The sequence below is a fragment of the Botrytis deweyae genome (assembly GCF_014898535.1).
Source record: "Botrytis deweyae strain B1 chromosome Unknown BDEW_006, whole genome shotgun sequence".
Classification (NCBI taxonomy): domain Eukaryota; kingdom Fungi; phylum Ascomycota; class Leotiomycetes; order Helotiales; family Sclerotiniaceae; genus Botrytis; species Botrytis deweyae.
Genome location: NW_024066213.1, coordinates 1,247,561 through 1,272,546, shown reverse-complemented (window position 1 = coordinate 1,272,546; position 24,986 = coordinate 1,247,561). Strand labels below are relative to the sequence as shown.

At 39.4% G+C, this 24,986-nt stretch overlaps 6 protein-coding genes across 6 annotated transcripts; 3 read left to right on the top strand and 3 right to left on the bottom strand.

The window, feature by feature from the left end:
* Positions 1-375: 375 nt before the first annotated feature.
* On the bottom strand, positions 376-2,605 carry EAE98_003590 (uncharacterized protein; the record flags this gene model as incomplete). Its single annotated transcript, XM_038951210.1, has 4 exons — positions 376-739; positions 787-1,400; positions 1,451-1,875; positions 1,924-2,605. 4 exons carry the CDS (start codon positions 2,603-2,605, stop codon positions 376-378), a joined length of 2,085 nt encoding a protein of 694 aa, XP_038812674.1.
* Positions 2,606-3,451: 846 nt separating this feature from the next.
* On the top strand, positions 3,452-4,489 carry EAE98_003589 (uncharacterized protein; the record flags this gene model as incomplete). The annotated part of the gene is made up of 1 exon (XM_038951209.1): positions 3,452-4,489. One exon carries the CDS (start codon positions 3,452-3,454, stop codon positions 4,487-4,489), a length of 1,038 nt encoding a protein of 345 aa, XP_038812673.1.
* A 1,391-nt stretch (positions 4,490-5,880) lies between these two features.
* EAE98_003588 (uncharacterized protein) lies at positions 5,881-7,626 on the bottom strand (the record flags this gene model as incomplete). The annotated part of the gene is made up of 2 exons (XM_038951208.1): positions 5,881-7,414; positions 7,504-7,626. 2 exons carry the CDS (start codon positions 7,624-7,626, stop codon positions 5,912-5,914), a joined length of 1,626 nt encoding a protein of 541 aa, XP_038812672.1. The 3' UTR covers positions 5,881-5,911.
* A 2,153-nt stretch (positions 7,627-9,779) lies between these two features.
* EAE98_003587 (uncharacterized protein) lies at positions 9,780-10,653 on the top strand (the record flags this gene model as incomplete). The annotated part of the gene is made up of 2 exons (XM_038951207.1): positions 9,780-10,541; positions 10,591-10,653. 2 exons carry the CDS (start codon positions 9,780-9,782, stop codon positions 10,651-10,653), a joined length of 825 nt encoding a protein of 274 aa, XP_038812671.1.
* A 1,421-nt stretch (positions 10,654-12,074) lies between these two features.
* Positions 12,075-14,759, top strand: EAE98_003586 (uncharacterized protein). Its single transcript, XM_038951206.1, has 10 exons — positions 12,075-12,706; positions 12,771-13,171; positions 13,221-13,320; positions 13,369-13,477; positions 13,534-13,731; positions 13,791-13,906; positions 13,956-14,114; positions 14,167-14,261; positions 14,318-14,398; positions 14,453-14,759. The coding sequence occupies exons 1-10, from the start codon at positions 12,261-12,263 to the stop codon at positions 14,542-14,544; spliced, it is 1,797 nt and encodes a 598-aa protein (XP_038812670.1). The 5' UTR covers positions 12,075-12,260; the 3' UTR covers positions 14,545-14,759.
* A 977-nt stretch (positions 14,760-15,736) lies between these two features.
* Positions 15,737-17,214, bottom strand: EAE98_003585 (uncharacterized protein; the record flags this gene model as incomplete). Its single annotated transcript, XM_038951205.1, has 2 exons — positions 15,737-16,679; positions 16,733-17,214. The coding sequence occupies 2 exons, from the start codon at positions 17,212-17,214 to the stop codon at positions 15,737-15,739; spliced, it is 1,425 nt and encodes a 474-aa protein (XP_038812669.1).
* Positions 17,215-24,986: the final 7,772 nt, after the last annotated feature.

The window sequence follows — 24,986 nt, the reverse complement described above, 5'->3', positions numbered from 1 at the left end:
GATATATTATATTCGAAGTATTATTACAGCATTCGCGTGTGCATTGTGTCAGGTTCATGCTAACAATCAATAATTAACCCCCACTTGTATGCATTATCATGTAACAAACAAAAAAACTCCAGAAACGAGCGCGATAAGCAAATGCCGCGAGAACCGCGGAGAGACCAGGAAGAGTTTTACAGTGTAAAGTCAAGCAATGCTGACTCTCAACGCCGCAGATATGCCTTGTTATAACCGCTACTCCGCAATCCCATCCTTCCGTCCATAATAGCCACTTCCAGTGTTTCCAGTCCTGCCCCTTTCCATTCCAGCCCACCATTTTCATCTCCCTATGTCATAAATTGAATGTCGAAAATCATCAAGATCATAATGTGCTTATAGCATAGTGCCAAAAGTGCCATCGGTTGGAATGGCCTTTCTTGGGCTAGACTTCTCATCATCGTCTGTGTTTGGCTTACGATGTCTGAATGTAAATCCGACGAACAAACTCTTGCTCATAGCATCTTCTCGATCGGCCATATTCTCCAAAGCCGTTTGCTTGTCATGGACTTCTTTGTATTTAGCCATATCAGCTTCGTTGCTGAAGTCATCAAAGTAGCCTGCATCAGTTTCAGAGTCCAGCTCTGGTACGAATGGAGCACGTTGCGAACGAAGAGTATTCCAGTCAACCTCGGCAAAGTATTGATGTCCATAGACTTCTGAGATAGTGGAGAAACGCTTAACCTTAGATGTAATGCAGCTATTTCTGTTAGCAAATGCTTGTCTAGTATCAAGGATTATAATTACCTAGTGATGAAGTTCCAAGTACGATTACTAATAAAGTAATTTGGATCCTCCCAAACTGGCCTCTTCAACACTTCTCTCCAATGCTTCAAATTCTTCCAGGTTTCATCGACGGTAGCACCAGCAAATGGAGGAAATCCTGTCAAAGCCTCAAAGTGCATACACCCCAAGCTCCAATAATCCACTGTGAAGTCATACTCATCGCCTTTCAACACTTCAGGGGCCATGTAATCAGGTGATCCAACAATCGACTTGGCATAATTAACGTCTTTGTTTCTCAAGGATCTGTAACCTTCTCGGCGTTCCGCAACAGTACGCTCTTCGATAGGCTTGCCAAATGGAACATATGTCTCTCCAACCTTTTCAAGCTTCACTCGCATGGACTCAATCTTGCCTGGAGCAAGGAATCCTGCAGCAAGTCCAAAATCCGTGAGCTTGACATGTCCCGTAGAATCAATCAAGAAATTTTCGGGTTTCAGATCTCTGTGAATATAACCGAGCTGGTGCAAAGCATCCACACAACAAAACATTTCGGCAATGTAGAATCGAGCATGCCTGTTGGCAAGAACACCAGTGTTGTTCAGTAAAGTTCGGAAATCTCCACCTGGGACATATTCCTAAAAATAGTTAGCTTTGTGCACACATATGAAAAGGAGCAAAGTCCTACCATAGCTAAATATATACTCTTCTCATCCTGGAATGAGTAGAGCAATCTAACCAGCCATTCGCTTTTGGCATTGGTCAAAATATCACGTTCCGTGAGAACATGTCTAATCTCATCCAGCTTGAACAATAGTTTCTTACTCATAACCTTCAAGGCACAAACTTCCCTAGTATCCTTCTTCTGAGCAAGGAAGACTTGTCCATAACCACCTTGTCCAACTTGTGTCAAAATTTGGAAATCGCCCTGGCGTAGACGAACTCGACGTTTTCGCAAATTGGCACGCTCTCTACCAGCGTATTTTGACCAAACTGGAATATATTCTTCTTCGGGAGTTTCTGGGGGAGCGGGATATTCTGCCTTGAAATGATTGAGTCGATTTTGACGCGATCCGACGTAACTCAAGAGGTCATAATAGTAATCAAGGAAGTCTGCTTATAATTAGTAGTGCTGCTATAGAACGACAACTAAATACTCACAAAGTTGAGTCACATTGGCCAGGCGTTTCACATTTGGCTTGTGCAAAATCTCCAATTCCTCTGCAGTCAATCCACGTTGCGTGTTGTATTTTCTAGTCGGTGGTGGTGGAATTTCCCGAGTTTGATAGAGCTCCTGACGCGAAATCGCTGCTTGGTTTAGGGAAGGAGAATCGCGAGCGATCGCTGCTGGATTGAGCGATGGAGAATCTGTCTGTCTTGCGGCTTGAGGGGTATTGTTCTCTTTACCTTGTCGTCGTACAGGGCTTCCTGAGGGGATTGATGATTTTTGGATGATACTCTCATCAGTATTACCGGTCGAATTGCCAAAGAACTCATCGACTGCGTTGGCATTCGCTCCCTTTCCTGGAGTTAATGGGTTGCCAATCGGAACGCGACCAGTCTTTGTTGGACTGCTCAAATTGGCAGGAGTAAGCTTCATAGCAGAATCGAAAGCTGTAGGCAATTCGTTGGCTCCAGGTGGATTGCGGTTCTTGCTTGGACTTCCTTGGGGTGTTGAGACTGGATTTATGAAGTTGCTTCTATTGACAGGAGTACTGGGCCGATCACCAAAACTTTCATTTTGACTAGAGCGAGTATGCAAAGGTGGTGGGGGAACTGGCAAGATATTATCATGTTTCCCAGCTTGTGTGGAGGGGAAAAGATTGGTTATGAAGCTGGACATTGTTCGACTTCTACTCGCGGATTGGTTGTTAAGACGAATAACTCTGCAGAATGACAACGCACTTCAGACTAATGAAGGAACGGAGCAATCACAAAACGTAAAGCTCGCAGAAGGTTGTATTAAAAAGAACAAGTGCGAGTGCAGAGTGGCGGGGCTCGAAACGATTGAATATGAAGCGTTGAATGTGAACGTCCTGGCTCCACGATTGCATAGAATTCCCCAAAATAAAGTGCTCTAAAGTACCTGTTCTTGCATAAGGTAGGTGGGGTCTTGGCAATTGATGTTTATTTGTGGGAAAGAGCGCTTGAGATGGGTTTGGAATGGTTGCGCAGAGCAACCAGTATCGTAGGTAGGAAGGTATTAATTCAAGACAAACAAACGATGACGTAAGCGATGGGTCAAAGAGATCACGTTTTTATTGTATGCATTTTGAAAGTCGACATTTGGAAACATGGATAATTACTAGGTAGGCGAGGTAGGTAGGCAATTGAGATAGGTAGATGAGGATTTATGATTTTACAATCAATTCGTGATAACTACCTACCTACTTCACAGCTTGATTCTTCTTTGCTTGATATCCAACATTTTCAAGCGTGGTCTCTCACATAGATACATACCTACGAAGGTAGATTGGCATTCAAACGTTCAAACATTCAGATACATATCGTACTAATGACAATCTAAATTCCTATCCTTCCCTTCACTTCCCCGCCACTAGATAAGATCGCCATCTTTCCAAACCTTAAATTGTTACTAGCCAGTCTAATTCTCACAAAAAGTATCGCACCACCAGCTTCAAAACACAATACAAGCCTCGCATTTCGATCGATATCCATATTGCCCACCATGTTCTACAATCTCAATCCTTTTTCATCTCCCTCCACCACTACCGAAATCACCGACCTTCTCATTTATCCTATAAAGTCTTGTCGAGGTATCTCACTTAAATCGTCCCGCCTTACCACTCATGGCCTCGACCTTGACAGACGCTGGATGTTCGTTTCCGGCGATGACCATAAGTTCATTACAATCCGCGACATCTCCTCCATGACCTTGATTGATACCGCTTTTGCCACAGCCAAATCTCCCTCTGAATGTGGCAGTGAAGATGCCGAATATCTGGTCATCAGTATTAAGAATACAGATAAGAAGGTCATGGTCCCCGCGCGACCTACAGAACAATGGTTGAAAGATAACACAAGCTTGACGCAAGTGGACATTTGGGATTACAAGACAGATGGATATGTATACAAGGATGAGATAAACAGCATATTCAACGATTTCTTTGAGAAAGATGTCAAGCTGGTATACAAGGGACCAACGCCCAGAATCTTGCGGGGCAACGGAGCACCAGAAATCTTGGGAAGAGAGGAGAGCACCAACTTCCCAGATGTGATGCCAGTTTTGATCGCAAATGAAGCTTCCCTTCAAGAGTTAAATCAAAGACTGGCGAAGAAAGGAGCGGATGAGATCACAATTGAAAGATTTCGTCCGAACATCATTGTGAGGGGTAAAGACGAGAAAAACACCGATGACACCGCACCCGCTGCATGGACAGAAGATAATTGGAAGCGAGTGAAAATAATCAACAAGCCAGACTCGGGACTTTTATCCACCGCAATGGGTTCAAATGGGTTAGATATTGATATCCAGGCTCGTTGTGCAAGATGCCAGGTTCCAAATGTGAACCCAGAAACTGCGGAAAAGAATAAACACGAGCCATGGGATACATTGGTGAGCTATAGACGTGTAGATGAAGGTATCAAATGGAAGCCATGCTTCGGAATGTTGGGTGTACCTAGGTCAGATGGTCCGATTACTGTGGGAATGAAATTCGAGGTTCTGGAAACCACAGAGGATCACAAATATCTGAAGGGATTCTAGTGCTTTTCTTTTTCGGTCTGGGAAATCAAAGATATCACGTTCGATAATCGTCGTCATGCCTAGACTGTGAACATGCTCATAGTAAACATTCCCAAGTATCCATCAAATAACCATGCTATTGTCCTTCTCATAATGTAGCCTCATGAGTTCCGAGAATTTTGATTGCCCGCAGAGAATGAACGGCTTTGCTTTGCAATGCTTTGAAACTGTAATTATACCGTTGTCCATATTTACCTTTCCCAGGATTTGTTTTCCAATCTTTACCCTCGCATTCTCTACCACCATGCCCCTCAGAATTACACATTTGATGCATCCCATTTGTACTCCACACCTGCGAAAACAACTCGATACATTCCCTCCCACACTGCTTATCCCCAGTCAACTCTATCTCCCCCACCAGCACATCCTAAATCTCCCCTTTCCCCAACACCCTCACTTCTTCAATATCTACTATTTAATTAAGCACAGCCTAAGCCTTCTTCAGACTGATGAGTGGGAGATATATTATACTTGTTCATCACAACCTAGAGCTTGGAAACTAGTTGAATGTGCCCACAACATACAAACCTTCATCCCCAATCCACAGCTCCTCAAGAGCCTAGAAGTAACTCAACTAGTCACAATACTTTTCGTGATTTTCCTTCTAAATCCCAAGATTTTTGATACTCCACGTTGTGGTACTCGACGTCAATATTCTAATATCTGCTACATAGTATCGGGACTATAACCTTATTTCCCCAACTTTCCAAAGGTCTAACGAGCATCCCCCACCCCTCTTCCCCCTCAGCTCCACCCCCTCAGCTCCTAATCAGAAAACTCACTGAATTCCAGTACTTACAACACCTCGCTTCTTCCAATATCCCGCCCTCCCGATAATTTTCCAACATTATAACTACTCATCAAACAAATCCTACGCGCCCCCCCTTCAAATCGCATTGTTATCAATATGAGGAGATCGAATAGCCCAAGTAGAAGATTGTATGGTGTAGAGGAAAAAACCGATAGTTGGGTTGATGGGTCTGTGGCTTCGATGCATAGGAAAAAGTATCTAAGGAGTGAGAAGCTAAGGTGAAATTGTGGAGGGAGAGGGGTTTCGGACAAGGGCGGTTGGTGAATATCTTTAGTCATCAGCAATCCACGAGAAACGTGTTGGATGCAAAAGGTAAGAATAGCTTCATTGTAGTGAAAGAAACGAGGACAACAAAAGTAGTCAAAGACACTTTAACTTACTCATGAATACCAATCACCAAAAAATACACGCTTCTCTTTCCAGGGAGTACTTTTTTTCTCAAGCACTAAGATCTGGAACAATGAGCTGATGTTATCAATCACTTTTTTCTTCTCCTTCTTTTTCATGAAAAGAAATACACCTTAAGTTGCTGGAACAAATACTGGAAATATTCTTCATTTTGATTATATCGCTTAGAGATCGCTCTCAAATTGTCTAACCATCAAGCCCTTCTCGGCAAGAGAATCTTTGACTTGCTTAACCGTGTATTCTCCTCTATGGAACATACCAGCTCCAAGAGCAGCATCCGTCGAAGTCTTCGAGAAAACTTCTTCAAAATGACCAGGGTTTCCAGCCCCACTGGAAGCAATGACTGGTATGCTCACCGCACTCTTTACTTGGTCAATGAGTTCTAAATCAAATCCGCTATTTGTTCCGTCTTTGTCTATACAATTCAAGAGAATCTCGCCTGTTCCCATTGCCTCAACAGCAGTCACAAGCTCAACAACATCCATATCTCGTGTCTCTCGGCCTCCTTTAATCGTGCATGCATACCAACAATATTCTTCACCATTTGGTCCTGGGCATCTTGTTCGAATAGTGTTATGTTTCGTTTCTTCGGGTTTCGATACGTAAACTCTCTTTGGATCCACACTCACAACCACTGCTTGGTTGCCATAAGCACCAGATATTTGCTCTATGGCTGTTGTTCCAGACAATTTCTTTCCTCTTGAATAGTACTCCTCTGCTGCCGTCACAGCGTCAGATCCAATGGATACTTTGTCTGCTCCACTCTGGAAATACATTGTTGCGATTTGCAGTGCTGAAATCTTTGTACCATCGGTGTCAATGGTGTCCCTAATGCCTCCTCCAATTGTTAATGGAACAAATACACTTTTTGACGTCTGTCGTAATATTTCGAGCATCGGTACATCTGCTACCGGGCAATCTCTGAAACTTGTGATATTGAGAAATGTAACTTCGTCGGCTCCTTGTTCGTAGTATTTTTTGGCCATCTCAACTGGCTTTCCCAGGTTTCGTACATTTCCACCATCAGTTTTTTCTCGCACATCGTATTGATCACCCTTCGTCACCACCAAATCTCCTTGGTCATTTGTTCGCACATCCAAACATGCGATAACTCTTCTAGTCAAGCCCTCTTTGGCAGCGACCAAGCCTTCAACTGCGCTACTACTGTTGTCTCCGTCTAAGAAAGCTTTGATCACCCTTAATCCAGCAACTCCACTCTTCTCTGGGTGAAATTGTGTCGCCAGTATGTTTCCCTTTGCAATCGCTCCAACAAATTCTTCATCCCCATAGCGTGCGGTTGCGACGGTCCAACCTTGGCTTTCCAACTCTCCTTGCTTATATGGAACCTTGTACGAATGAACGTAATAATACTTCGAGCTTGGTCTCAATCCAAAGACTTCCTTGCCTGATGTGTTCGCGCTGTTCCATCCAATGTGTGGTACTGATTTCGAGCTATCGTCGAATCGATCGAGCGTCGCCTTGACATACCCAAGCCCAGGAACTGCTGGATTTTCCGCAGAGCCCTCAAATAATGCCTGTAATCCAACACAGATACCCATGAAAGGTTTCCCTGAATCAATGTGTTTTTGTATCGCTGGAAGGTATCCGGCTTTGGAGAATTGTGTCATGCAGTGACCGAAATGGCCAACTCCAGGCAGAATGAGTTTCTGAATTGCAATTTATTAGAAATAGTAGGCAAAACGAAAGAAAAAGCTTGGATTCGTAAGAACGAACTCAAAAAAACGAGATAACCTACATCTGCCTTTGGCACATCTTCTGGAGACCTGATCCATTCAATAGTATAGCCCACCTTCTCGATGGCATTGACCAAGCTACGCACATTTCCAGCAACGTAATCAAGAAGATAGACTTTTGACATGGTGATATATGAGTTTATGAAAAGACTTATAACAAGAAGACTCAATATATACTTGAAGGTGACAGGTGAGTCATGTAGAAGTAGTATAAAACTGGGTGTTGAAACTGCCCCGCCAACAAAATATTCTGCCGTCAACTTTACCGCCTTGTGAAATGCGGCCGCATTGGATCTGGTACCAGCCCCATTATTGTTCGATTTGCTGGTAAGGCTACCCTAACCTCATTCATCACTTCTAAATTCCACATTGATATTTCTTTTAATCCTGACACGCAATCATGTGGAATTTCAATCATAGGCCTTGGTCATAAGTCTAAATAACCTTTACAGCTGCTTCACCCCGCTTTCGACTTCACCTATGTCCACTAATCATTGGTCACTTCTAGAATCTTGGACAGCGCCTCAAATCATAATGAACCTTTGTACCTACATATGCTAACGACAAAAGCTTGACATGATCTCTCTAGAGTCTCAAAGGACGGCGCAAGCATTTCTAGTTTGTTATAAAGAAACTGTCACAGCCTCAGAGATCGGCTGTTCGAATGACCCATTATGCTTCCATCAGCCCATCTTGGATCATATTTCTTCTTGGGAATGTTGGCAGAGAAACGTGATAGTATTAAAGCAAACACATCATTTCACTTTCTATAAATGATCGCCTTCCTGCAGTCTAGATTTTCTGTGTTGGTAAGATGTTCTTTGGCTTTCCGCGTTCGGGAAAACTCCTCACTATGAGACAGTCTAGCAGAAGCGAGCCCCTTTAACATTCATTATCGGGGAGAAGTGGATTGCTCGTTCAAATACCAGCAGGTATATCACAAATCTCCTTCTTCTGTATTGCTTATCATTCAGAACTTGATGGCCATCATACTCCTATCATGATCTTCTCGATGTCGTCACGAAACCTGCACATGCCTAAATACAGTATCGACTCATCAACAGCATTCTCTCTTACCCAAGAGTTCTGATAGCACAGGCAGCCAGATTGGATACAGCTTTACAACTTTTCAAGGGAGTGTAATCTTCAGGGAGAACACAATTTCTCGAGGTGTTTGACTGTGTTCTTAAGCCAAATACTCCTGGCTGGCACACTGTGAGCCTATTTATTAAAGACCCTTTGGTCATTTCCGGGTATAGACCCTGCGTGATTTTCCTGAAAAGAAAAATGACCATTTCCAAATGGGACACTTGGTATTCTGCTTTACCAACATATCAAAACTCTGAAGTCAGAAGCAACTCTTACAAATTCTATTGTCACCTAGGGAAGTTTCCAATATGACGGGTGATGCGACATAGTGCGTTTGCTAGGATGATTAAGACTCAATTACTATATATTTATACAGCTTCTAGGTCAAATCACTTTGAAATGAACAAAATTCATGTACCACAATCATAAATCATCATATCATTTAAAGTGAGCCGACATTTACGGATTTTGTTAATGAACTTGGAAGTAACTATCTATCTTCGAAATTCACTCTTCTTTCTTAACAATTTTGTTGAAGAATATTGTTTATTTATGAAATGTTAGTGTCCATCCAAGAGACTGATTGGAGAGGTCTTCATGATGCAAAAACTCTACGAGATTCTATGGGTAAACCCTTGGTCCACTCACATGTCTATTCATTACTACAGCGCCCGGTTTATTTTAGGGTTAGAGAACAAATATCAACAAATTTGTACTGATTAGGAATCGCGTCGTTCTTAGGTGATCTAGTAAGTTCCTTCAAGCCTTTGATGTCTATAAATCATTTCGTCTCGACTCTGTACATCCTATTTATGTTAAATCCAAAATATTTTCAAGGACCATAACAAAACTTCTTTCAAAATCTTTATCAAGTTTATTTGCTCATCCGTTTACTAGAGTTTTGTTATCACATACTGTTCGGGGTATCATTTGATTACAATCATATTTACCTCCTGGAATATCTGCTTCCTGTCTTCTTACCTTTCGTCATTGTGGCAACAATTTACAAGGCAAGTTGCATTTTCTTCATGATTGTGTTTTCTACTTACACTAATATGTGTAGAACTTTCAAAAATAAGCTTGACACAACAAGTAACCCAATAAAAGCTTCTAGTTATACCGTAGATCTGTAAGTCCATCTGAACCCTCTTTCTCTTCCAGTAGCCCTAACTTGAACAGAACTCTCACCATGACCCGCAGAAATCCTAAATCTCCCGAGGCTGGCTTCTATGCGCCAGCAACCAAAGCGACTATCCCAATTCGCAACGAGAGACGTAGGTCTCGGGATGCTCCTGGTGAAAACGTCCTCAACATTCTTCCAGATGACGTTCGAAAAATGATCTATAAGCTCTGCAAACCAGCCCCGCGTGTGATCGAAATTTATAACTCCAGCCTTGGAAATTGGGAGAACCTCGCTAGAAGAGCAATATCTGTATACCTGCCTTCGAACCTGTATGAATATCATTCCACCCAAGTAGCCAGATGCAAGGGTGTCACTGTTCCTGTGCTACTTCACATCAACCACGAGTCGAGAGCATATGCATTGCGCTTCTACACTGTCATCTTCACTGACCCAATTCGTGGTCAGCCAGTCTATTTTGACCTACGGCGAGATGTTTTAGAAATTCAAGGCATGGAAGCGGCATTCGTATTACTTGGTCGTGTCCCCTCCTTCACCTCTGAACAATATGAGTTTGCAAAGGGAGGCGATATGACTACGGCCATGATGAAAATACGAAATCTGTCCGTTGCATTAGGCGCTCGTCCCGACCAACTTCTTACGGAACCTTTCTCTGGGCTTAAAGAATTCACGAATACGGAATACCTGCAAACTCTTTATCTTCATTGCAGTTTCAAGACAGAGTATGAATTACATTGCCGCTATTCCAAGCCTCGTGACAATCTGACTGTGAAGGATCGGGATCAACTTTACAAGGACAAAAAGCCCAAGGTAAGTCAAGCTTTTCCAATCACGCAATTCAACCATTAACATGTATCAGAGGAAATTCCTTGTTACAAAAGCACCAAAGTCCATGTATGTGTTTGGACAGGCAAAGAGATGAATGTAGAATGAATCATGAATTGAATTGCTGGAGGAAACACTCCTGTCGCACGTTAGAGACAGAGAGTTTTGGATTAGGTGGTGATAAGTCCGGACGGGGTATGCAGCTATAATATTCCCGAATTTCTATCTAGAATGATCAATGGACGTATTGAATTACATTTTCCTGTTGATGAACTTGCAAAATAGTGAATTGTGATCATGTCTCTAGATTTTGATTTGATGTCCAACTATTTGCCAAACTAGCTCAGTGGGATAGGGTTCACGATGAACCGGACTTCAGTTAGACAATGAAAGGTCTTGAGGAACTATGCGGCTTTCTTTTCAGAGTATAGTAGAGATGATCCAGTATATGCAGCAGTGTCCATGAAGTAGAGCAAAATGTGTCACGGGAAGATATCGAAACGGCAGCCAAAAATTAGGAATTACTTTGAAATGCTGAGCTCATTTTGCGTAGCAAGCATTTGAAAGAAGTTCGAAGCTCTTCATGAAGAATCCCTACGAGCTATGAATGCCACATCCCATCGCAAATCATATCCTTCTTCGCAACAGTCCATTTCTGTATACCAAATTCATGGTGCCCCTCCTCATCTGGAGGACCATCACCAATCCTTCTCAGAACCATAACATCTTCCAAATCACTGCTTTCATCCGATTTTGAGATGGCGCATTGATTGCATAAGTATCAAATGTAATCTTTCCACAAGCTAATTCATCGAATCCGTACTCAATAACGGCACATAAAGTTTCTTTAGCATACCCCTTTCTCGCGAATCGGTAGTTAATGAACACTCCAGTATCACGAATGAGAATATTTTCAACTGTAGGATTTTGAATTTCTTCATCGGGAAAGAATTAAAGCCCATTATACCCATCAAAATACCATCATAAATTCTCAAATCTTCCAAACCATTAGTTCTTGACAATTCCCCACCGTCGTTAAGAATAACCACAAGCCAAACATTTTCCCCCGCAGCTGTTGATATCTTCCATGCCTCAAGTTGTTGGGTTTAGTCTTCAATAAATAAATCTGGATCCACGACTCCGCCAAAAGATTTATTCTGAGATTCATTCCTTATAGTAAGAGCTAATGGGCGGGCATCAGAAGTGGCGTGGTGAAGTTATGTGATTGTCATGCCCAATGAGGAGGTGGGGTTGTAGATTGTTGGGACATCATTCGACATATTTTGGATTTGCTGATCTTCCATGTTTTCGGAGGCCAGAAATGAGAGTATCAAATACTTCATATACGCATATCACTCTGCTTATGAGAGACTGTTGATGTGAGTCACATTTTCGTCAGAAATCAATGGCCAAAGGCATCTATGCATGTATCTATCTCACCCCGCACTTGCTTCCTTTCTCAATCACCGATAAGACGTGTGACTACCTAGTACATCATCTTATTTTGCTTTTATTCTCCATCGTCGCTGTTGAATTATTGAACCAATCTATTGAGCCCAGTGGATCAAGGAAGTCCTCAAATTGAATTGTCTGATACAGAGCCAGTCAGTGGTAACGATACAGCCGTGGCATTGAACCGTCTACAGGAAGATATCTCCACCACAATTCCGGTGAAGTCCATTCAACAACCTCGATTTTACAATAATGGATTCTTCTGTGATCCATCCTTCAATAGTCAAAATCGGCACAAATTCATACCTCCTCGGACATGGCGTGTCCACGAACATTAATGTTGAAACTACTGAAGGCCAGGTGCCGCTAACCATTCTTTCTGTCGATGTGGATAATGATCAAATCACCCAATCATGGTTGGATTCTAAATGGAAAGAATTTTCTAGAAAAGACGATGTATGGTGTGAAATCTTTGCTCGTAATGTTTTGGCGCAAGAGTCTCCAGGAGTGTTACGCCTCATAGCCAATTCTGGTCAATCACAAATCCTCACATTGAGATCTTTCGAATATGAAGGTTTTCTACCTGAGGGTCCTTATATTTTGAGTGGCTCAAAAATTTATAGAATTTATAAATTGTACCCAGACCCCCTCGGTGCATTCGTTTGTGGCGTTATACCAACTGCTCCCGGTAGCAATCGGTATGATGATATACCTAACATTCCTAACATTTAACTGTCAATACCTACTAATGGTGTTCACCAGCTACCAAAGAACACCTTTGAGTTACGTTCCAGTTCCATCTCGACTTTACTCTTCCCCTTCTCATCTTCAACCACTCTTAGGTAAACGCATAGCAGTAAAAGACATTATTGACCTCGAAGGTGTCAAAACTGCTGTCTGCAGCAAAGCATACGAAGCCCTTCGAGATGTATCAAGCACCACGGCTCCATCAATACAGAAACTAATCGATAAAGGAGCTGTAATCATCGGAAAAGTCAAGACAACCCCTTTTTCATCTGGAATGGGCCCAAGAGATTGGGTAGATTATCAAGCACCATTCAATCCACGGGGGTGTGGTTATCTAGATACTTCATGTAGCAGTGCCGGAAGTGGAGCTGCACTTGCTGGATATGAATGGTTGGACTTTACTATTGGCTCAGACTGTGAGTATGAGACTCCATGGAGATAGTTCCCGACTGACATATATGATAGCACTCGGAAGTATGGTCAGCCCCGCAGCGGACAATGGACTCTTTGGCATCAGGCCCACTCATGGTCGTATCTCCTGCGAGGGACTTGTTCCGGTTTCATCGTAAGTCATCTACTTTTAGTACCAGGGAGTTTTAAACTAATAATATAGACATCTTGATACACCTGGCATTTTCAGTCGGGATATATCAGATTTCCGTGCTGCCACGAAGTTATGGCTCGGAGCATCTGATGATTCCGATCCAAAATCTTCCTCTGTGGTAATATGTACCCTATAGAATTTGAAATTTCCGCTGAGACAGACGTACTTCCACAGATGCCCAAGAAATTGACAATCCTGTCGGAAAGATACGAGGGCTTGGCTCCGGAAATGAAAAAGGTCATGGAAGATTTCATACAAGATTTCGAGAAGGCCACCCAGCTTCAGCGTAAGACCACCACCATGGATGAGCTGTGGAAGTCGCATGCACCAAAAGACTCGTCTGAAAAGACTTTCGCGGAGACATTCCAAACTGTAAGTAGACTTTAGTACCAAACGATATCCTGTATTTTCTCTCTAATTGCAGTGTCTAGACATTGGCACATATCCAACTCTACGGACACTACAACAATACCATCTCATTCCGAGAAGATTATATGAAGAAATTTGGCACAGAGCCGTATGCAGAGCCATTACTCCGTTACAAATGGTATTTCGTTCTTTCCGAGGTATCAACATCTATGCTAACAAACCAATAGGGATCTCGGTGCAAAACTGACACAAGATCAACTCACTACAGCATTGAAAGAGAAAGAACTTTTTTCTAATTTCATGAAAGCGCATCTCTTCAATGATGGTGGAGTCATGCTACTGCCTTGCGCCCTACCAGATGTCCCTTATCGTGATGGGTATTTTGGGTCAGTTCTGAATTTCCCAGTCGCTGACACTCTCGAACTAATTTTGAAGTAGTTCTGTTGAAGAATCCGGCGCGCCGTGGCAAGGATTCAACGTTCCGATTACTGTATTCTCATCACTTGGTGGAGGACCGGCAGTCTCAATTCCTGGTATTCTCCCACCCTGATATTCAAGATGTTTGAGCTATTCTAACGCAAACCTATAGTGGGACAATCACTCTACGATTCGAAAGTGACGGGAGCAAAAGAATATCAACCAGTTGGCTTGGTGCTCTTAGGTGCTCCAGGTAAGATAATCCACAGAGCGAACGATTAAAAACTTCTCTGACAGACACCTCCAGGAACGGATGAGTATCTTATCGATTTGGTAAAACATGTTCTGCTAGCATCTCATCGACCACTCAGTGTTAAGACGGGGAAAGTCGCGTTTTGAGATTGGGAAATTGAAAATCCATCCATCCTCTGGAGACCTCGGGAGTTTCGCATCTTTGCTTAAAAATCAAAATATTCACTCTGAAAATCCTCTTTGCTCCTGAATTAAAAAATCGTAGTCTTTTTGCATATGCACACTCCCGAGGTCCTCATATTACTACCTACCTACATATACCCATTTACTCGCGACTAATCCCGCAAATAATTTTTCAAGTACCTTGACATACATGACTTGCTTTCCTTATCTCCTTCCCTCATTCATCTTTTTCATATTCATACAAGATGAACTTGACATGTAAGATACCTAGGTACATGAGGTTATATCCATCTATTCACAAAAAAAAAAAAAAAAAGTTTTCTCCCAACCTATTTCTCGAAATTCCTTCCCTCTTCCCCTCAAAAACATAATCTCATAACCCTATAACCCCATAACCCTATAATATCTCTCCCCACCCATTCATCCATTTACCCACTCATTTACCTACTACCTACCTACCTACCTACCTACCTACCTACCTATCTACCACCTACCAACCTATCTACCAACCTACCTACCCATCTATACACAAAATCCCTCAACTCATCTCCCAATCCCTCATCTCATCTCTCAATACCCTCATCACATCCCTATCCATCTCTCAATACCCTCATCTCATCCCTATCCATCTCTCATTACCCTCATTGCATCCCTATCCATCCCTATCCATCCTCTATGTAACAAATACACATACCTACCTACATATATATATCATACATAATACATATACCCACCTTACGATCAACCAACCAACCAACCAACCCAACACTCCTCAAATACCCCTTATCTCACCTCCTCATCTCACCTCCCTAACCTAATTTGTCTCACCTCAAGCTTAATTTTAACCATATATACTAAAAAATCATGCACACACACATTAACCATCTAAACGAATTGAATAATTCAATTTATAAATTTGATTAACTAACTAATGATAAACATAGCTATTAATCTACTTCTACCCACCTAGGTAGTGAAAGAGATTTCAAGGAGAAAGAAATAACATGATTAAATAAAATCCTACCCGATCTCTTTGACGATCTGACCCTATCAATCAAGACGATATATATCCCCAACCTGACGCCAGCTATATTGTACAACAATTTATTACAACAATTAACCTTCCTCCTCCTCCCCTGAAGAAAAAAAAGAACACTTAAAGGTCCTCAGTTCCATCACATTGTTGCCACATCTGTACTTTGCTAACCTCCATTTGGCCTTGATTATTATTGGCAGTCCAGGTAGGATACCAAGTATCTCTCGCATTCCAGAAATCATTCTTGGCAGTAGCAGAAGCATCAATCCAAGGCTTTCCACTCTTGCCATCAGCAAACCATCCATTGGTCCCACCAACTGCAACATTAAGAATGAGATAGAATCTCTGATCGAAAGGTGTGTTGTGACGACCGGTTTGAGACCAAACATCTGTAATTCTAGTTCCATTGCTGTTGGAATCGGGGAAATCACCACGTTGCCAGAGTGGTTCACTGAAGGTATTGTAAAGTACTTGAAGTAGCTTAGAGTCGATGTAGGTGTAAAGGTACTTCTCAGACCATTCAAGGCCAAATGTATGGAATCCATCAGAGTAAGTAGTATGGAGTGCAGTACGCTTGACATTTGTTCTCCAGTAACCATCATTAGCAGAATCGGGTCCCCAATGAAGAGTAGATGAGATGATGTTATTTCCTCCTTGTGCATAGGTGTGGTTGTTTCCTCGGGCTTCAACAATGTCAATTTCTCCAGATGCAGGCCAAGCTCCATAAGTGTTCTCAACTGGCAAGAGCCAGATCGCGGGCCACAACCAATCACCAGCGGGTAACTTGGCAGTTACTTCAACACGCCCATATTTGATAGTTGCACCTTTCTTGGTATTGATTCTTCCAGATCTGACAGGTTGAATGATTGTACCGGCGGTAGTATTGGTGACTGAAACACAGTTGGTGAGGACATCGGATGAACATGTTCCATCAGATGTAAGGTTGATAACCGTATTTGATTCAATGAGTTTTGCATCTTGTAATGTAGGTCTGATGACGAGCTTTCCATCCTTGATGAAAACATTTTCATCGTCAAGTGTAGTTTGTTCAAACTCTCCATTACTGTGAAGTGTGAGTCAGTAGATAATCGCCAAAATTTCGAAAGAAGCACATACCCAAAGCCACCAACTTCTGCTTCCTGAGTCCAAATATCGGTATTGAGTGTACCACTTGAGAAATCATCACTCATAACTGGACAGTATTTGTGGTGGGTGACAGAAGCTATTCCATCATAGATCAAAAATCCCGCAATTCCCAACCCTACGAGCATGCCAATGATTGGAATGATTGTAACCCATTTTTCCTTTGGGTCTTTAGTGGCTTTCCATGGTTGATCAACTTCTCCCTTCTTTACTCTTCTGGAATGAAAATATCGTGTGCCATATGTTCTTCCTACCGAAGATGATGCACCGAAAGTAGAGCCAGGTCTTGAAGCGAATGGGGAAGCGAAAGGATTGACTACTCTGTCTTGGGTTGGAGAAGGTTGAATACTGTCATCAGCACCGAATGGATTGATGTTTTCAGGTGTTCCAGGTCTTGGTGTTGTGGCAATGGATGATTGAGGTGCGTGACCTCTAAGTGTAGGTTGTTGATCCATCTTGTGTGTCAAGAGATGAAAAGAATTACTTGTGCAATATCAAGATTATGATATGGTAGGAAATGTTGTAATGATGATCGTGAGGCAATTGAACTGATTACTTTCAGAAACGAATGTGATCAAGGTTGAGAGAAGTAGAAGATGGATAGAAAGGAGAAATGAAGAGAGTACAGAAATAGAGGTTGAAAGATATGGAGGGGGAGAAATATTTTGTGGCCGAGCTATATTAAGGGAAACGAAGGATAAGCTTCTTATGGTATAGCTCCTTGGCTTCCGCCCTACTCCAAGCAGGTCCTTGAGAATTGAGAGGTAAAGAGAAGGATGATAGAAAGATAGTTTGAAATGATTGGATGGATTATCGACTGAAGTGTTTAGGTTCATCCAGCTTCATCTGGACCTTGCATTAGTTGACATGTAGCTTTGATGACTAGTAGGAAAAAGAGATAGTGGGAAGATCATAGCGGACTAGAGGTTATTTTTTTCCCATGATTTTTTTGGTGGCAGGACTAGATATGGTAGTGCGTAAGGGTAGTGCGTACGAAAATGATGGAAAAGATAGAAAAGATGGACAAGATGGACAAGATGGACAAGATGGACAAGATGGACAAGATGGATAAGATGAATTGAAGACTTGGAAGTATTGAGGCACTCCAGCTGGGTAGTCACTTTCAAAGTGGATGTTTCTAGGCCCGTGGGGTAACTAATACATCTCGCTCCATCGGTAGTTCTTACCCAAAAAGGGAAGGAGGGGAAGAGCGAAGAAAGCACGAACGCAAAAGGGAAGAGAAAATTCCTTCATGTTACTCTTAATTAAACTAATCGTGATATCTGGGCAAGTGAGTGAAAATGTGGAAATTTACCAGAGGGACGGTCACTTAAGGTGGTACGACGGATGGTTACTTACAGATTTTATATGTATGATGTTGCACAATATCAGACCTCACAGTAACCGACGGAGCAATACCCAGGTACCTTTTTTCAATACCTAATATCAATTGTATCAATGGTATCAAATGCTACCCAATATATCATCCAATGTCGAGTGTTCAAGGTAGGTAGGCACCGACTGTTACTCTCAATCTAAAATTAGTGATATTTCCCTTCTTGTAAGACTTACATCCATTTTTTTTTATCAGGGCTCTAGTATTTTCCCCAAAGGTACTACTAGGTAGATTCATTCAATGGTGACATAATCACACAGCTTCCTCAGCCAATAATAAAAGGCTTATCAAAACCCAAAAGGACACCAGTATATCAAGTTTTCATTGATCGACTCTAGAGAGTTTGTCTAGTACCTATCAAGTATCTCCCTAGTACTTCTTTCTTCCCACGTGATATCATTCCTCCGATGACCATCTCCTAAATCTCAGCTCAAATCTCGTAAAAACAAAATGACGATAAGAAAAGTCGACTTTGCACTTACAATAGACAATAAAGAAAAATTCATTCTCGTCAGCTACCTAGGTATCCTAGTACACAATAACAATATCAAACTTCAATTCATGAACCTCATAACTCAAATCCACAATCTGCCCCTCATTCGCATGCAGCTTCCCGTGTCGATCACCCATTTCATTGGATGAACGAGTATATAAAAAGATCTCTTCATGGATACCTAAGGTTAGCCAAGCAAATTCTTATCTGGCGAACGGAACTCTAACCCCTTTTCAACATTATCAGTTTCTTCAACCACTCCCTCCGCTTACGACTTCTCCCATTCTCTACTCTGAATACCTACCTACCTATCTACCGACCAATATTCATTTCAATAATCTCCATCAAGCAATGACGCTCCGCTGGCCCCCTGGGAGCCACTGCCGTGGAGGCTTTTCTCGCTTTGCTCGATTATTGATAAGCGTAGGAAGGTGAAATCTGTGAGTTATCACTACCTAGGTACCTTAGTAATTGACTAAGATCGAAAATCACGAAAATCATGAAAATCATACAATTTTATTCTCCGATGAACGATTCGATTTTATTATTCATTCAATACAAGTAGGCTCGTAGGTAAGCTGAAAGACTCAATACCGACCGAATCCAATATATTCGGTATCTGTTGCTAAAGTTAACCACATACTCCCTATTTGATGTTACTTATCGATCAAGTTAAAGTTAGAGTACACGTCAAGTCTTTCAACCAATTCAAACCAAAAATATACATTTCTTAAGTTTTACTTTAAAGAACCCTTTTCTGCCATTCTTTCACTCTTGAATCCATTCACATACACAGAAAAAATACATCGCATCGCTTGTGTACCAATCCAATATAGCTGCGAACACCCACCTACCTACTACAGAGTACTATAAATCCAATCCCCCTTTCGTATCCATCCCAATCCAATCTCAACCCATCCAATTCCACCCCGGCAAAATAATCAGCATTGACATTCCCCTTGACATTCCCCTTGACATCCCTTAACATCCAACCCTAACATCAAACCATACCATCCACCTAGCAACGCACGCCCAGACTCCCAAAAATATCTGACCGCACGCACCCCAAAATCGCGTTTCGAGATATATATCGACAAATCTCTACCCGTGGCTCGGACACCACAGTTCTCAAAACAGAATATCGATATCGCATTTCGGATTCGGATGGGGATTGAGAGGAAGAAAAAGGTGCGTAGAGGCGGGATGGGGATAGGGGATGGGTGAGGAGGAATAAATGAATGAATGGATGGATGGATGGAAATTAGTTGGGATTGGTTATTAGCTAGGTAAGACCTAGGTAGACTGGAGATTATCAATATCTCTGCGGATTCGATTGTTACTCTTGGTTATCGGGTTTATTATATTATTGGTATATATATATTATCTACAAAATACCTTTATACCTGTATACCTACCTAAATACCCAATCCTCACCAAAAGATTCTTATCCTCGTTTCTCCTTCTCCCTCTCCCCCATCTCCATCACCATCACCATCACCATATCAGACAAGAAAAATCTCAATCCAAATCACCATCCCCATCACCATCCCCATCCCACCCAACCCCAAAATTCCCATCCCAGACTCGCCAGGAAAGATTACATTTTCCAATCACAAAAAAACCTGACTATACTAATAAACTGAGAAATATCAGAATCTCAAATACACTAAACTTTTTTATTAATTTTTTTGAAATTTATATTATATAAAAATATCAGAATCTCAATCAAAACTAGAATACCAAATACGTTTTTACAAATTAGATATAAAATTTTAATAATAGATTTAAATGAATAAATAAGTTATATTTTAAATAAATAAGTTTAATTGATTATTATTATTATATAATATTTTTTTCAGAATTCGAAGTTAAAATCAGATATTGTTAGAATTAATACAAGGTGACGACTAGTATAAAATATAGGTGTAGGATTAGAATAAGATTTTTCATTAATTTTTTCAAAACCTCTTTCCTGAAGCTATATATATATATAAAAACTCTTCGCTTGCTTCCGGACTAATAATCGGCCTGATATCGATTCTACATCGTATCAATACCTGTAATAGAGCCCTTCTCCTTAGGCTTTTATCCTCAAAAGCTTTAAAGCTATTCGACAGCCAATCGCTACTAGATCAACCTCTTTTCACAACCTCATTAACTCCTACAGCAACAAGCTAATATTGCAGTGCTTACATCCTCACTTTATGAGGTTCAACTCCTCCATAACTTTAAAAGAGCTATATTGTAGTACAAGAGTGCCAAGAACTAATCCAATCTATAGAATCCAATCCATATTCGAACCTTGAAAACCTTAAAAATCCTGAAAATCTTGAAAACCTTGAAAATTTCGAAAATTCGAAAAGGAAGTCGATTTACTTTCGATAGAGTAATAGTTCATATTCGAAAGGATTGTATTCGATATTTATATTTGATAGGGTTTTGCTTCCCCCTTTTTCGGCTTTCATTTTCGAAAGTATATAAAATATATAAAATTAGAATTTAATAGTCGTTTATTAATAAATTGTATTCCATTTCCTGAAAATCCTGAAGATCCTGAAAAACGATAAAACTTTATGAGCTAATCGGGCTAATACCCTCAAAATCTGAAAATCCTGAAATTTTTGAAAAATCCCCAAAATCAATAGAATTTCATTAACTTCCCAACAAATTCTCGAATATATATAAAACCTATGAAATTAAAGACTAATAGCATTTTCAATACTATATAGTATTCAAAATCCTGAAAAAGGCTTGAAAATCCCGAAATCCTAAAAGAAGCTTGAAAGTCCCGAAATCCTGAAAAAGGCCTGAAAGACTTGAAAATCCTGAAAAAAATCTGAAGGTTTGAGAAATCCGGAAAAAACTTGAAAATCCTGAAAACAACAAAGCTTTACAAGCTTTCCATTAATTCCTTGAAATCTAAAAGAATTCTAAATTTATTAGTTTTATTAATTTATATTAAGCTTTCAAAAATCTAAAAAATCTGAAAATGATAAAGCTTTTCGAACTCTTGAAATCTGAAAGATATCGAAAATATTATCTTTGTATTTACTTTAAGCAAATAACTCTAGCAAAAGCTATTTTGCTTCAAGTTAAATGTAAGCTATCCAATAGGGTTTATAGCTAATATACAAGCTACTCGATTTGCGTCTATCTATCAGAGTAAAGCAATTCTAGCAATATATTATTTTTGTTTTTGGTTAATATATAAACTATTCGATATAATATCAACTGTTTGTAACCAGTTTTAATTAGTAATTTTGATTGATTACAGAATAATTAGCTAAACTCTTCTCTAATATTTATATAAAGACTTTGTTTTCTTGATAGGAATTTAAATAGCTAGCTAGATTCTTTTCTTTTGTAGAACATTATATTAGAGACCCTATCTTCTTGGGATAGGAATCTTATAAAATAGTAGAGCTTTACTAGCTTCTCGCCGAATCCTTTAGGATTGAAAAACGCCTGAGGTAATTATTGCTTTCGATAATATAATAATATGAAATGAATATATCATTAGTATCTTGTAGGTGTAGGGTAGAATTTACAATTGTTTCGCAGAAAAGATTCTCTTTTTTTTATACATCTTTTCTCTTTCTTTTATTCAATTATTTATTTTGAAAGGATATTAATAGTATATTGCGAGGGTATATTATGAAAAATACCTCATAAACATTTTTTAAAGAATTCGAATTATAAGAATATTTTCTTCTCTTAACTTTTTTTCAATTCAATTTAATGAGATAAAAGTTATTTTAATCTAAATGATATCGATTATATACCGATAGTATATTATAAACGTATCGCAATCTAAATAAGATTTTCGAAAGGATTGTTTTTAAAGCTTTTGAAGTTATTCCCAAAAAAACTAATCAATGGCTTACTCTAAAGGATTAAATAAAAAGAATTGTTAAAATCAATGCAAGGTGATAACTAGTATATAATATAAATATAGGATTAGAATAAGACTTTTCATTAATTCCTTTGAAATCTCTTTTCTGAAGTTATATATATATATGAAAACTCTTTGCTCGCTTTTGGATTAATAGTTGGCCCGATATCGATTCCACATCGTATCAATACCCGTAACAGATATAAATTTTAGTTAGAAAGTAAAAGTTGAATATATTTTTTATATCGGAATCAATCTTCTTTATACTAGATTTAATTAATCGAAAATTTCAGTTCGATATAATTAAGTTCTTATATAAATCTAAAGGATCGAGTATTATTCGTAATCTGAGAATTTTATATAATATATCACGTGAATTATTAATATATACTTTAATTCTCTATTAGTAAATACTTTATTTATTTATTTTTAAATATTTAGATATTTAGATATTCATATTTAAATCTCCCAACTTTATCGATTTTTATTTTCTAGATATACTGATTTATTATTCTTTTATATTTTATAATAAATGTATTATAGTATTTCAAAATTATTATAATAATTAATAAGAAAAAAAAATTCTTTGAAGTCGTAGTCTGGATTTTCTTTACTCGATGACTAGTATATTATTATATTATTATTTTATTTATTATTTCAATCCCAAATTTCACTTAGTATTTCACCTCAAATCTTAACTTTAATCCCAAATCTAAATCTAAGTCTAGGAATCAGAGTAATAGTTTAGTTATGAGATGAGTTTGGGATGTAGGACACGTGATGTAGGATATGCGATGTAGGATAGAGTACGAGGGTAAGTGGTATGGGATACGGGGTATGGGGTACAGATTCATTAGATGGATGGTTTGTAGATGAAGAGGGATTGGGATATTGGTAATGCTTTTGGTATTAGTATTAGTAGTCTTGAGATGGAGTGTAGTAAGTACCTAGGTAGTACTATACACAGGGCTGAAATCGGGGCTGAGTTTGTTGTGTTATGTTGTGTTATATTATATTATACCTACCTACCTAGGTATTATATTATAATACAGACTTGAGATTAGAGATTGTAAATAATAGACTTATAAAAAAAGAGAGTTGGGATTTTATTAATTATAAGTAAGGCGTAGAAATGTACTTATAATATATATATACCTAGATATATAGATATATATAATTAAATAATAACAAGATAGTATATAGATATAGCAAATAAGAAAATTCAATCATTTCTTACAAGTTTCTTTTCTTTTCTTTAACCTATGTGAGTATATACCTATATGGAAATTGAGTTCTTAAGATGTAATTCAGTTAGGTAGGTAGTTGTGATCTTACATACAAACCGAAACTCTTTTCTCTTTTCTCTTTTCCCTGTATATGCGACTATGCGACTGCGTGACTACCTAGTTTGCTATAGAAGACAGAAGATAGAAAACAAACTCTAGATCTACCTATCTATCTAGATATTAGATAGATACTAGAAAATCTGAATCTGAGTAGGTACTCGTACTTTATGTAATTGATATTTTAATATAGAATCTGTAATATATATATAGGTATAGAAGATCTTATAAAATAGACTTGAGATTGTTTTACTCGTGGAGTGTATATGAATATGTTAGAGCTGGGTATCTAGATATCGATAGAAGTAGGTACATTTAGATAGGTACCTAGGTATCAATAGATTATACATATCCGACTATATAATCACCTCGACAGAAGAGATGGGAAAATAAGAAAGATTCAAAGATTCAAAGATTCAAAGATTCAAAAACTATTATGGATGAAAGCGAGATGATACCTCCTATATATCTACCTAGATATCCTATAAGTATAAGTATAAGTGAGTGAGCACCGCGGAATGTTAAAGTCTCAAAACCTTTACTGTTGCTCGATTCTGGATTCGTTTATAGCTAGGTGGTAAGGTGATAGATAATAGATGAATGGATATAATTATATTTGTTCTACGAATGCTGATATGTCGGAGTGGAATCTGAATTTTAGAATCATCTGTCTCTTAGATTTACGCTTTCCGCAGGTTTATGATTTTTTTTGACATTTCGAGGTGGATGAATAGATGAATGGATGAATGGATAAAGGTTCGGATGAGATCTTAAGTGTGTAGCGAGAATTGATTGGGAGATAGATCTAGATGAATGGAAAGATGGATGAAAGGATATTTCCTTCCACATGTGTTCATATTTGTATACTATGTATTTGTATCAGAAATTTAAAATGAGATTTTTGGCTTGAGGATATTGGTATGGTGTATACTAGGTAGATAGATAGATAGATGTATCGAGGAAAACTATTGTTTTTTTGATATCGTGGAGAAGTTGGTGTTTGAATGTGTGTTTATATTAGTGTGATGTGTAGAGTTCTTCTAGTATAGAGATAGATAGATGAATGAGTGAAAAAAGGGAAAAGAAATGATCTTGGATGCGAA